The sequence below is a fragment of the Gambusia affinis genome, linkage group LG21 (genome assembly GCF_019740435.1).
Source record: "Gambusia affinis linkage group LG21, SWU_Gaff_1.0, whole genome shotgun sequence".
In the NCBI taxonomy this organism is placed as follows: Eukaryota; Metazoa; Chordata; class Actinopteri; order Cyprinodontiformes; family Poeciliidae; genus Gambusia; species Gambusia affinis.
The window spans coordinates 5,505,664-5,519,901 of NC_057888.1; the positions used below are offsets into that span (position 1 = coordinate 5,505,664).

Below are 14,238 nucleotides of genomic sequence, written 5' to 3' on the forward strand. Positions count from 1 at the left end.
CTTTTTATACATCTATGCGGAATTAAGGCACTTTATTTTCTATGGAGTCTGGTAAAATCAGAATTGACACGCGATTGGTTGGCGTAGGTAAAGCAACCAATCCAGGAGAGGCACTCATTTTTCCTTGGCGCTGATTGGCTGATCCCCGAAGAGTAGAGATAAAGACGACGGTTCATGCTAGCTTCCGCAGTAGCGCTAAAAGACAGCTTCAAATGTGCATATTAAGGTATGTTTTGTGTTTGAATTATTAAAAATGCGGTTATAAGCGTTTTTATAGTAGGTCTCACCCATTCGAAGTGGTTGTGGTCCACAACCGCCGCTGTCGGTAAAATTGAAGTCCACTATACTGCTAAAAAAAGATAAGGCTTTTTACACATCTGTGGATAACTGTGTAGCCCTAATGAAATACTGTACTTAACCATCCCACTGACCAGGGAAGAGCGCAGGGGATTTCACGTCGGACAACGGGGAAGCTATGGAGATTTCCGGTCACGAAGAAAAAAAAACGTAAAGGCGCAGGTGTACAGGGTAAAAAGTTCATGCGGACGGGAGGGTTAAAACAATGACTTGGTATCTCCCCCCCATGTTCTGATCAAATTTGCACAATTTAGATTTTTTATCTTTATTTCAACAATTTTGATGTGTAAGATTAACCTATTGTAATATTATAACCTATTGTAACAGACATGCAAAACTTGGAAACAAAGGATTTTTCTCTTTTTCTGCAACAATGCTCCATATACTTAGAATGCATACCTAAAACTGTGCAGTTTAATTGAACCAAAAACTTTTGGACATGTTCCAAGGGCAATAGAGAAAGCATAATTGCATGACTATTCCTGCTGTAAATGTTTTATTGGTCTTTTTGTTTATTTTTATTCCATTTTGTCAAGATGATTAGATTGATTTTTATGACTTACTTTGTTTTACACATTGTAATTTTGTATGTTTACTTAAAGCAGATTGCTCCTGAACATGAGATTTCACTTTAAGAATCAAACATGCAAAGAAGAACTACAAAAGCCTTTCATATTTTTGCAGATCTGATAAGTAATTTAAAAACATTAAACTTTAAGTAACACAGTCAGGAAAGAAACTTAACACATGTGGGAAATCATCAGATTATTTGAGCAGCACAAAGTACAAGATAACACTTCCTGTTAAACATTAAGCGTGACAGTTACTAACACTCCCAACAAAGAGTCAAAACATACCCAGTTCTCCCAGAGTTGTGTCATAATTGTGGGAAATTCAGATTGCAACGTCTTGGTTTCATGTTTCAGTCAGATGTGGTGACTCCACAAGGAAATCTCCCACATTGGGCTCATGAGAAAACAAAACCGTTTTGGTTGTTGTCTGGTAAGGAATAGATTGGGCACCATGTGCAAAAAAAAAAAAGAAAAAAAAAAAAAAAAAAGAGAGAAAGACAGAAAGAAAGAAAAACGCACAATCCCAGGACGAGGAAGGAAACTAAATTACAGGGAGTCCTTGGGGAGTACCACTGGAATGGACACACCCGCTGTAGCTGATATGTTGGGTTCCTGTTTGGAAAGAAAATACCAATACAGCACCAAGACACAACTGGATGAATGTTTGTAGAGTAGATTATAAAGAAATGTGCTGGATCAACACTGAAAACATAACATTATGGCTCAGGTTTGCTCCTAAATTTGCCTTAAAATTAAAAGCAAAGATAAATTAATGCATATATTTTCCAATGCGGTCAGCAATTTCTATTCCCATAGAAGAGTTTTTATTTACCTTAATTTACTACGCAGCCACCAGTAATAGCTTGAGTTTAAAGCCAAATAAAGTATAACAAAATAGATATTTTTTAAAAAAAAAACAAGTAAATCAAATTTATCAACAGGCTAAACAAGATTAAATTAATTTTATAATAATCATAACAAAGTCAAAACTTTAGGATGTAAAATAACCATTTAACAACCTTTCAAAAATCCATATTGATACAAGTTTTTATAATATTCCTAATACACTCACAACTGTACAATAAAATATGACTCCACTGCAGGATTTCAGAAAGTTTGTTTTTAAACGGCACATTTAAAAAACTTCTTTGTATATATTTGGTTCAATGACATCACAACAGGGAGATGAAGCAAAATAACAAAAAGATCCTGCCAGACTTTATGAATTCAGTAGCTGATGTTGAGATTTAGATCAAAAGTGACAAAAACAGAGATAAAACACACATTATTTTTCCATACGATTTGTTTCTGTACATATTTTGCATCCTTCAAATAATGTTATTTTCTGCTTGTATTATCTTATTTGATACATGGTTTTCCATTAGTGATAGTACATAGAATGTAAATGCAGATTAATTTACCTAAACAACTTATCTCTTTCACTGCAGATCAAGTAGATATTATTGAATCAAAGTTAGCCAAAGTGTTTACAAACCAAAAATGGCGGAACGTCTTAGATGTGATGTATTTAAGAATACCTTATATTATTAAAAATATATTTTTTAACCATATGAAAGCTTTGCCGTTCAACAATCAGAGTTAAACAAGTGGAAAATTGTACGATTAATGGTGTTTCAACATAATTTTTCTTTCCTATGAGCAAGGAGTGAACAGCAACAGGTGGGGGAAGAGCCCTTACTTTGTACGGTAAATGCCTTTACAGAGTACAAGAAAAATATCTGAAGTGTCAATTTTATAAAAAGAAAATTGTAAACATTGAGCAAGAAATATATAATCTAGAAAACAAACATTTTGAAATAAAGTCATTTGTTGCCTTCTGTGATGTCACCACCATCATTTGCTACTGGAATCTTGTTTATTGGGATATTTTTGATTAAAGAACCATTTCCAATAAAAACAGTTTGAAAAAACAGCTTTGACATATTGTTGCATATGTAACAGAGCAGGTTTGACTGATTTTACAGAAAATTCTGACCAGTAGCTTTAAGTATGCATTAAAATAATGCAGGAACAGTAAAAACCACGCTCAAACATGGTGCTTACAGGTCTAATATTGTAGACATTATCATACCACAACTGTAATGGGCTCCCTATGGAGACTTTAACTGTTTTTGTGGTATTAAATGGTGTGTTTAACGACCATACAAAGAGCTGACTGGCAGGCTCATAATTTTGCTGACAACTAAAATAAATATAACCACAACTACCAGGCAAAAAAAACAACAATCCTATAATATCCCACATGTCTAGTGGATATATATATATTTGAAAACAAGAGTAGCGTTTGCTGTAAAATCAAATGGGCCTCGTTATTATCAGTGGTGAGAGTGGGAGCAGTTTTAAACCAACCCAGTTCAATGACTTAAAAAAAAAAGTAGACACACCCCATGTTTAAACGGAGAACATTTGATCAAAATCACAAAAACTAAAACGTCCGACGGTCACAAATGCACCATCTTTAGAATTTGTATTAAAACTTGAAGCTTTTCGAGCTGAATTTGCTCCCGAGAGTAGTTTCTGTATCTGCATTTCCTGTCCCAACAACCTCACAAACCGCGGAGAGAAAGGGATAAAAGTGTCGGCCTGCTAACATAAATGAAAATAAAAAATAAACTTTCTCACCTGGACATAATTGTTTTCGCAGTAGTCGGCTACTCTCGTCAGGTTTTGGTAACTCTCCACTAGCGCTCTCTTCCCGGCCGGAATCTCTTCGTCCAACAACATTTGTAGCTCTGCCATCTTACATCTCTCCCTGCAGAGCCTCCCTTCCCTCTCTCTGCCTTCCCTTTGATTGAAACAGCCACCAGCCCGCAGCTCTGACTCGCGGAAAAAAAGGAAAAAGAAGCCCTCCTCTTCCTTCGCCTGGTATTGTGGGATTCCTGGCCCCGATTTGGCGTAAACTCAATTCGAAGATCGTCTGTGTTCAGAAAGAGGTGTCACTCAGATTTTGGCAACTGAGTTTCTTATCAGACACTGTTTCTTCAAAATTGTTTTGTTTTTCAGATTTTTAAAACTAAAACTCTTCATTGTGATCGAGTACAAATAATTCAAATTTGGTCACTTTTTCATATTCAAAATAATAAAAGCGCACTATTAGTGGCCAATAAAAGGGGGAAAAAAATCAGTGACGTTATTACCTGTGTAGGGTGAGGAGTTTTCATGGTGGCCAATTGCAGTAGGCCTACTAATGTAAAATTTCAAAAAGCCTTCTCAACAAACTTCAGAACTTGTTTTATATGTTTTATTCTACATTTAGTGTGTAGTGAAAGAAACTGAGACAAGGAATGAGCGCCCCCTTCAGTCACAGTACAGTACGGCTTTGTAAATTAGGTGCCTATTCAAATGACAACATAAACAAAAGTTTTCCCCTTTCCAATGATTTTGTGACACTCTCCCCTATATAACACTATAGAGGCAAAAAATTACAAACTTATCAAACAAATAGAATAACACAAGCTTTCCCAATCAAGCATTACGGTCATAATTAAAATATTCATAATGTTTTTCTTAATCTTTGATACACATGCACATTATGTACATTGTTTGAAAACGTAATCAGACTCAGTTGCAAATTCCTTGGGTTGAGTCTGATATTATGGTTATTATTATTATTATTATTATTATTATTATTATTATTATTATTATTATTATTATTATTATTATTATTATTTTAAAAATAATAGTAATAATAATAATAAACATGTTAATAACAATTATATAATAAAATAAAGTTACTATTATTAATTTAAATTTTATTTTGGACAACCACAGTTCTGTGTTGTAAAGAATAAAACAAAACATTAATAAAATGAAATATAAAGACATTTAAAGATAAGTCAATATATTTCAAAGATAGACATTGTTTAAACATGCTCTTCTATGTGTCTATAAAACATGTACATATAAAGTTTGATTACTTTTTTTACATCAGTGTCAGTATTTTACTCATCAAATTATTACATTTCACTACCTTTTATAAAGTCTAAAACAGACAGAGTGAGAATTCCAACTTTTCTTTCGAGGTCACCTATCACGGTTCGATGTGGGGAAAAATGGAATACCTTACAGAGCATGCTGGGATGTGTAGTTCTAAGCTAGTATGCATTAGCAAAAGGGACATTTACACCGGGGAAAAAAACACTTTCAACAAATTTCGAACCATTTTTTTTATTACATCGAACAATTAACTTTTATATCCATAAAGTCCGCTCACTGAAACCTTTAAACTACCTTTTTAGGAGCCCGTTTTCGGGTGAAACTTGAGAGTTATGGTGTTAGTAGCACTTACCGTTGAAGAAAACTGCAGCTCCCATGATGCACTCCGGCTTAGCTTTATCTGCTGTTCATGGCGTCTATCTCAGGGCTAAGGACAAGTTGCGTTCTGACGGCTGGATAAACATTAAGTTGAAAGGTGCGTAATGTCTTTTTAGAGTTTTTACTTTTGACGTTTTCACGCCATTTTATAATTTAGCGTCAAGAAGTGGCGCAACTGACGCTGCGCTGCAGAAGAGTTGCTGTGTCCTACATACTCAGCTGGTCGAATCCTCTTACTGTCTGTCAAAACAGAGGCTGCTAACTCACAGATCTGTATTTCTTTTGTGTTTATTGGTTTTTGTAAGGCAGGTTTCCCTGCTAGCTGTCACCGACTGGCACCAACATGGAAGTGGAGAGTGTCAGCGCGGAGGAACAGAAACATCTGACCCAGAAAAGGTTCGAAGCCGCGGTGAAAGTTATCAAGAGTTTACCCCCGAACGGTGAGTAAAGACCACCAGCGCCTTCCGCTGCCAGTTTGACCTGTAAGAAGAACTGCAAGTCAGAACTGGTCATGTAGAGCGACTCTTAAGCTGACTTTAGAGTTAGTGGCGAAATAAAGGGCTATTTCTCAAATTTGACAGAACATTAGCTCCAGAACGAACATATTGACTAACTTGAATATATTTTACACTATATTCCAACAGATGGTAGCGTATTATTGTGAGGCACCTTTGCCGTTTATTTATTTATCAAATAAAAACCTGTGAATATGAGTTTAGTCTACATACAGTCAAACTCTGCCATCAGAAAATAAAAATGGTGGGGTAAAATAAAATGGTTTGTGAATTCATAAATGGTTATATAAAATAAAGTTTGTTTCTATTGTTTTATTTTATTTCAAGATCACAATGCTCTGATTTATCCCCCGTGTCTATTTTGCAGACTTTGCATAAAGGAAAAAAATAAAATAAAGTTTTATTTTCTGAAATCCTCTCATCAACTTCTGGCAATTTGTTGTTGCCAATGCTGACCAAAACCTCAAACTCTTCGCCAAGAACTTACAGTTCAAATAAAATCCCAAAAATCTGCATTAGATGGAGTTCTGACTTTTGTTTTCTCCAGGGTTAAATCAGCCAACATTTCTTACTAAATCTATTAAACACAGAATCAACAGGGCAAAGTGCAACACCTGCTATCTACAGCAGGGATGTCCAAAGTGTGGCTTGATCATTTTGATTGACCCCTCACTCCACAATTCAAGAATGGAGTGAATTTACAATTAATTTAAGATTTTTACTAATAAAATCTTATTTACATTTATTTCTGCTTTCTTTGATTACACTTTGTTGCCAAGTGTAACAAAAAATAAATAACAAACCCCATAGTTTTGGAAAATAATACAACTGTGCAAGACCCTGTTTATAATTAGCACCACAATGATTTATAGATTTCTTTTCTATAAAAATTAGGCTACTTTATTTTATTAAAATGTTGTCTATTTAGTATTTTATTAAAGCAGTAAAGACAACAAATGTCTTCAGAAATAAATCTTTTCAGTTTTAATAAGAAAATAAATTAGAGATGCATGATATGAAGATTTAATATTGATGTTGTTGTTATGGCCGATAACCGATATTTATCGATATTAAATGTATTGTTCTGCTGTTTGTCACCTTTTGGGGGGGGAGGACCAGAAATAGACGGCAACAAGATGGAAATAAATATCGGTTGTTAATGTCAGCCTAGTTTTATTTATCGGACCGATAATGCTAACATATGAATATGCTAACAAAATGACTAATGTCAGCCGATACTGATTTTAGTGCCGATATATTGTGCATCCATAAAATAAATAAATGAAACGTGTTGCTTTTGAGTTTCCTGACTTAAAAATGTCAGAGTTTGGACGTCACTGATTTGCAGGATTCTCTGATTGGCAGATTTATTGTAGTAAAAAGCAGCCTGGTAAGAAAGAACTTAAAAAAAATCAGTGGGAACAGCTTGGAAAACTGAAGATTTTGCTCTTATTGTGTCTCGATTACATCCTTAAAAGCGGTGCTCCCGAATCAGATGCTAACTCCAGCCTGGTGTCAGGTGAGCTGCAGCAGCTTGAGTGATTTAACTAATCCACTTTGGCAGCAGACCTGCAGCACAGATCGGCCTCTCCTTTACTGCCTCCATTCCAGCTCTGTTCACAGCACCATCCGTTAGAAACAGTTTACATAAACTTATTGTTCTTTTGTTTTTCAGGTCCCTTTCAGCCATCAAACGACATGATGCTAAAGTTCTACAGTTACTACAAACAGGCCACTATCGGGCCGTGTAATATTCCCCGACCCGGCTTCTGGGACGTGGTTGGCAAAGCAAAATGGTTTGGAGATTTTTCTTTGTTTTTGTTTTTACTTAAGTAAAAACTTTTTTATCTGAGCTTTTCATGTAAAACACGACTCTAGTTGGAGATTCTTCTGCGTGTTTTCTCAGGCTGCGCTCTCTGGACTCCGTTTGGAATGTGACCTTTGACCCACAAAGCACAACACTGCAAAAACACAGTGTTATGACTAGTTTCTATTGCAAATATCTAATTACACTTGAAATAAGATAAAAGTAATTTAGGAGCTTGTTTTAAATTAAAAACTCCTTAATTTTGGCAGATTATTTTACTCGTAACAAGACATTTTTCCATGTTATAAGTGAACTAGTACTTTTTCTTCAATATTATGGATTTATTGACTTAAAACAGCTCCTATTATCTGCTGAAAAGTTACTTGTAAGTTAGTTTTGTCTTATTTTAAACATACTAAGACTGTTTTTAAAAGTGGGGGCTGCCAAAGTTAGAGGGGAAATGGGGGAAAAAATCAATACCACAAATGTTTCGATCTTAAATTTATTTGTTCTTCAGTCACGCTTTAAAGAATAAATAAAATACAATTAAGATGATTAATTTAAATGTTATTTTTGATGCTCATTTCTGCATGGCAGCCTGTCAAATTCATGAAGCTCCTCAAACTAACATAGAAAGCAAGAAGACGAAAGGAGCCCTGCAAGACTCTGCTGCTAAAAATAACATAAGAACTGTGGGAATAAAACTTAATTTGATGTTATTTAATACAAAAAATGCATATTTTCTTATAAAAGGCAGGGATTGTGGTGAAACATTAATCATCTGGTAATAAAGTCATAATATTTTAATACACATTTCCTCCACAAAACTCAGGAAGCATGAAGCAGAATTTATGCTAAATGTATGTAATAATTACTAAATAGTGAATACAAACCTAATGAAAGTTGATGTTTCTTCCAGAGGGTAATGCTTTTGTGGCGGCCATTGCATGGAAAAGTTTGGAAAATCCTGTGCTAAGCTATTTGCACTAGAAACTAGACCAATAAAAATGTAGTAAGATTTTGTGTTTTTGCAGTAGACATTTTCTCTCTTTGCTTAAAAATGTTGTAAATCATTGTTACTCACTCAACCTTTGACCCACAGATTGCAGAGAACACACTGACCTTAAATAAACTTGGTCTGCAGAAAAAAGCAGAAAACAAGTGCAACTTTGGCAAAGAGTATTTATTTTTAATTAATATTTCTGTCGAAATTTTGAAAAATCCACCTTTAAGATGTAGAGGAATTTTTAAGAGCTGTGTGGGTATAAAGGCAAAAGGACAACTCTCTGTTTCTTAAGCTTTGATAAATTCCTCATGGACACAATCGTGGATCACTTGAAAAAGTCTCACTTTAACTCTGAATAGAATAACAATTATTTGCAAAACTGATGATGTTTGAAAGCTATTTAATCCAACATTGGATTATTTGTTTAGTTTTTTTTACTCGTTCACATTTGTGAAACAGGGATGCGTGGAATTCTCTTGGAGAAATGTCTGAAGAAGAAGCAATGGCGGCCTACGTCGACCAAATGAAGCTGGTTGGTTTCCTTAACTTTCCAATTTATATTACTGCAAAACTTAGTGGCCATACATCATGTTTTAAAAACTCTTTATGACAGTTATTTTTATATCTACCTGTCTTGTTAGCTAGCTTCAGTTTGAGTTAGGAACATCAAGATTGAAATAGTGATCTGTCAAGTAAGGAGGAGGAACTTAAAATAGCGTTCGAAGTGTCATTTAGAGACCTAGCAAAACAGCACCCTGTGGAGGGATTTAAAAGCACTCTGTTGTGTGCCTAGTCCATCTGTAACTCACTTTTGAGAAAATACAGCTCAGAAAAATGAGGAGTCCACCTCTCTGTGAGATTTGTGACGGGTTTCGTGCCTTTAGTAAGGCACAAATCCACCAGTGGATTGGAATATTTGCTACCTCAAAACATTTTCAACAAGTGTGTTCCCATCAACTCCTTTTTTTTTGTAAAAGTCAAAAAACATCTAGAGAGCATAGGTAATTATTTTTTCCAAAGCTGAGGAAGTTATTTTGAACTTTATCATTTCCATCTACCTTTTCTAATATGGTACTTCAAAATCCGTATAAACAAGTTGATGGGAACGCGGCTAGTGATGATCCTGAAGATTCGTCTCTTCCTACACTTTAAGAGAAACTCCAAATGCTTTCTTGGCTTGAAAATATATTTGTCTTTAAATCTTGAAATACATGTGGTTTATTTCTTTCTGGTTTTATAACAAACGATAATTTGGCTTCAACACACAGATCCTGGAGGGAATGCCAATGACCGACGAGGTGGAGGAGCTGCTTCGCATCCTCGGACCGTTCTATGAACTGATTGACGAGAAGAAAAAAATCACACAGATATCGGACCTGAGCACTGGTGCGTTCTTTTTTGTTTCTTTTCTTTTCTTTTCTTAATGGAGTCAGAAACGGGCAGACGAAACTTAACTGTTTACAATTTGCCTCTATCTGCTCAGCCCGCTTAACCAAGTTTGCTAGGCAACTGGAAGGCAAGTATGCGACTATGTACATGATGTAGAGTAGAATCTGTGGGCTATTTTAGCTAGTATGCTTTTAGTGTTTGATAGCAACGCTGTTTTATATTAAAGAGTAGATTAGCACAGAGTTTCCCAAACCTTTTCCTACTATGGAGCCCTAAATAGAATTACCTTCTGGCTAATCTTTACATATTTTGCAAAATTTGTACATATTGTTGTAATTTTTTTATTCATTGTTTAGTAATTATTACATTCATTTAACAGAAATTTAGCTTCTGGATGTGAGTTTTTTTTTTCTTGGAGTCTTGGACAGTTTCTTTGGTAAATTTTAAAAACTCTTTATATTTTTGTCAAGAACTTGTCAATTCTGTGCTTAATGAGCAAAGCATTAACTTACATTAGACTGGCAGCCAATCAGGAAGATGAGTGTTTCAAATAGCATTTCAATAAATTATATTTTGTAATGATGATTTAAAAAATAGCAGAGATTTTATGATAAAAAACATTGGCTAAAAATTTATGAAAATTAAATTTTTGCGTTTTTTTGTCATCATGCGTCTTGGCGCCCCCTGGAGGACAGGAGGCCCCCACTTTGAAAAACAGTTGTATCGTCACCTTTGTAAAATAATGGCCTAAGTTATTTTTTTCCAGAAGTTTTTTTTGTTGTTGTTTTTGCCTAAAACATCTTTTGGGAAGAAAGAGGTGTTGTTTTTTTTTTTTTGTTTTTTTTGGTCAAAATCGTTAAGCAGCAATTTTTTTTTATTTTTATGGATTTGGCTGTAGTTTAATTTAGAACTCATATGTTTTATAATAATGGTTGAGAAATAGATTCAGTGTGATTAAAAAAAAATATTAATATAAAAATTTTTTTTTATTGTCATTTTTCCTGCACTGCTCACTGAGTTTGATCAAATCCATTTTTCTGTTCAGGATTTGGAACAATGCTGAACTCGATGGAATCAAAAAGTGTCGCGAAAAGCATCATCAGAAACATGGAGATGAACGGCACTCTGGAGACCCGGCCTGCCAGGCTCGGACCAAATGAAGAAGTGGAAGAGGAGGAGGAGGATGAAGATGAAGAGGAGGAGGAAGAGGAGGAGAAAGGAGACACAATGGAGATCAGAAAGGGTAACACAGATGTCTCCTTTTCTTTTAGATGAAGATTATTTCCTGGTGGCTCACTGTGTTTTCTTTCCTGTAGCAACTCAACCCAAGAAGAAGAGTTCCACCAGGAGACACAAAGCGTCGCTCCAGAACGGGAAGCTGTCCAACGGCGGATCCCAGCTGGCCAATGGCGGCCATCAGAGCGCCGACGGCGAGCACAACTCCTTCGCCAGGGAGCCTCTGACCAACGGACACCATGCAGGTAGGAGGAGCCAAAATGTCCACCATGTTGGATATGCCATCTGTCAATTCATCCATCCATCCATTAATCCATCCATCCCTCCATCTATCTATTCATCCGTTAATTCATCTATTCATCCATTAATAAATCAATAGATTTGATCAGTTTGTGTTTATCAGTAAAGGCCTGATCAACCTGGCCTGGTTCTGTTTAACCCGAATTTCCAGCTGAACTAAAATGTCCTCCGTGTTCCAGACACCAGAACCAGCCAGGTGACCAGCGACTCTGACAGCGAAGTCTACTGTGACTCTGTGGACCAGTTCGGCCAGGAAGAGGCGAGTCCAAACTCCAGAACCGGACTCCTGGTCAGACTTCCTGGAGTACTGACTGAAGGTTTCTATTTGCTGCAGAACTCTGAGCAGAACCGCTCTCTGGACGACCTGGAGGAAGAGGACAGCCACTTCCTGGAGGGAGATCAGGATCCGCCGCAGGCCGCGATGCGCAGAGGGGAAGAGAAGGAGACGGGAGGGACGGCGTCTCTGAGGCTGGACAGATGGGGACGGGGAGAGGACGGACCAGCTGGACATTCAGGTACAGTTAGAACTCCAGTTAGACGGAGCTTAGTGGGCCCAGTAGAACCGGGACCAACACACTGGGAGGGGGTTTAAATACATCCAACTGTTCATCCATCTCTTCATCCATCCATTCAAAACATTTTGGGAAAATCCTAAGACATAAAAATGTATGAAAAGTAAATGGAGATAAAATTTCATCTCCATTTACTTTTCAAACTTTATTTTCAAAATAAAAGTTTGGTGTTTAGTTTCTATAACTTTGTGTCGTTAATAAAGGGTGAAAATCTACAAAAGTCTGTCGCTAACGACGACCATTTTCTGTTTCCAAGGCTACAGGTCCCTCGGTCGGGGATCCCAGCTGCACTACAGTGGGGACGGACCGGAACCGGCCGGACCGGTACCGCCCAGAGCCAGCCTGGATGAGCAGATCGTGGCGGCGTTGGCCCGGGTTCAGGAAGACATCCAGAGCGTTCTGGAGAGGATGAGAACCGTGGAGGCTCTAACCACCAACCTGGTCAGATCACGACGGATGGACGGACGGACAGACAGACGGACAGACAGATGGTTGGACGGATGAATGTGAAATTAAAAGTTGTTTGTCTCCCTTTTTGTTGTGTTTTCAGGCTAGATCAGTGAGTCTGCCTTCCTACGGATCGCCTCCGGGCAACAAGAGGAATCGGGTATCAAGTCTCTACCACATGTTGCTGTTTTTGTTTCTCTCTTTATTTTTATTTTCTATAAACGTGTGTGTCTTTCACCTAGAATCCATCATGGTGGCCTTTCGACATTTCACCAACCAGTCTGGCCTTCGCCGTTATCTGGCCGTTTGTGGTTCAGTGGCTCATCCGTCTGTACTTCCAGAAAAGAAGAAGGTAATATACCTTCATTTAAAAAAAAAAAAAATGTTTTTTTTCCCTCCTGTGAATGTCTAGTTTAATATATTTGCTGTTTTGTTCTTATCTAAACAGACGAATCAACTGATGCAGTTTCTGGCAAGACTGTAACGAATCCCTACACTGTTGGGCTGCAGCTTCTTTCGTCCTAATTAAAGTAATTTGCTTTTGCACTTCGAAGAAGGAACCTTGGAGCAAAGAAAGAGAAGAGTCTGGAGTTTGGGCGAAACACGAAAGCTTCTGACTTATGAGAACGTTTGTGAACTATTGTAGCTTCTCGATTATTTCCCTAACTTTGGCTCCGTTGCACAAATTTTCCACAATTTTCTTAGCTGCCCAGGAGATGCTGCTATATTAAGATGTGATTAAAACTGTAGAAAACATTTAATGAATGTAAAACTGTTGAGTTGTGAGTCCTTACTGGTAATATTTATTGCTTTTAATGAGTAAAAATCCAATAATTTTGTTGTAGATTGCTTCATATCAGGATGTGCTTTATGTCTGGTTGGTCCAAGTTTTCACTTTCATTCTCTAGGAAAAAGTGCCTCGTCATCAAAATGTAGAGGGCATTACGTTCAGCTCTTCCAAGTTTGGACCAAATTACAGCTAAACATGAGAATATTTCACTGAAATTGCTAATTATTTAACAAAACAATCCAACAAAAAACATTGTTTTTGTTTTATGTCTTGCGTAATTTTGATCTCCTGTCTGCAAAGCAAAGACTTCTGTACAAATTATATACAGTAGCTGTACAGTTCAGACCTAAATGCAATATTTTAATTGCATCTGTGTATTAATTGTAGATTAATCTTTAATATTTACAAAGGTTGACATGCTAATTAAAGCTGATCTTTTCAGAGAAAACCAGTTTTAATAATAATAAAAAAATGGTTTACCTTTCTATTAAAATGTGCTACAGGCTTTTTCACCCTTTCTGCCTGTGCAGAGTGGTGTGTGCATGTGATAAACACAGCTTGAATTAAAGTTTTGACCAAATATTTGGAGTGTCTGCAGGTTATTTTAATAAAACAATAATTTTTAAAAATGTTTTTATACTTGAATTGACCAGATTTTCACCCAAAAATGTCCTATATGGTAGAAAAACTATCATAATATGATTCTACGATCATTTGAATGGGATAAAAATCTGTTATTACAACTTTTGCTTTGTTTACTCCCGATTTTAAGACAGAAAATTCATCTTTGGTTACAGAAAATTTCATTTTAAAAAAACACCAGCTGTCTTTTGGGAGCCTCAGTCGACTAAAACCATTAAGTTAGCCATTCTAAGTCAAGCTTTTTAAAGTATTTTTGATATTAATTTATTA

At 36.3% G+C, this 14,238-nt stretch overlaps 2 protein-coding genes across 19 annotated transcripts in view; one reads left to right on the top strand and one right to left on the bottom strand.

The window, feature by feature from the left end:
- abi1a (abl-interactor 1a) overlaps positions 1-3,832 on the bottom strand; it is a 51,603-nt gene extending 47,771 nt beyond the window's left edge. For 6 of the 17 annotated variants that reach the window (XM_044104081.1, XM_044104080.1, XM_044104077.1 and 3 more), the window contains exon 1: positions 3,573-3,826. In XM_044104081.1, coding sequence (XP_043960016.1) covers positions 3,573-3,689 — 117 coding nt within the window. In that variant the 5' untranslated portion in view covers positions 3,690-3,826. Of the gene's footprint in view, positions 1-3,572 lie in introns of all 17 variants that reach the window. The other 11 variants (XM_044104083.1, XM_044104090.1, XM_044104089.1 and 8 more) reach the window with 6 other exon arrangements.
- Positions 3,833-5,226: 1,394 nt separating this feature from the next.
- Positions 5,227-13,906, top strand: acbd5a (acyl-CoA binding domain containing 5a). Of its 2 annotated transcripts, none has more exons than XM_044104093.1 (13): positions 5,227-5,361; positions 5,574-5,704; positions 7,455-7,575; positions 9,052-9,124; positions 9,861-9,978; positions 11,027-11,224; positions 11,298-11,462; positions 11,697-11,776; positions 11,852-12,032; positions 12,346-12,530; positions 12,640-12,696; positions 12,779-12,888; positions 12,985-13,906. In XM_044104093.1, the coding sequence occupies exons 2-13, from the start codon at positions 5,608-5,610 to the stop codon at positions 12,995-12,997; spliced, it is 1,398 nt and encodes a 465-aa protein (XP_043960028.1). In that variant the 5' UTR covers positions 5,227-5,361; positions 5,574-5,607; the 3' UTR covers positions 12,998-13,906. The 2 variants fall into 2 exon arrangements, with proteins under 2 accessions (XP_043960028.1, XP_043960029.1); XM_044104094.1 differs by having other exon boundaries at positions 5,265-5,361; positions 5,570-5,704.
- Positions 13,907-14,238: the final 332 nt, after the last annotated feature.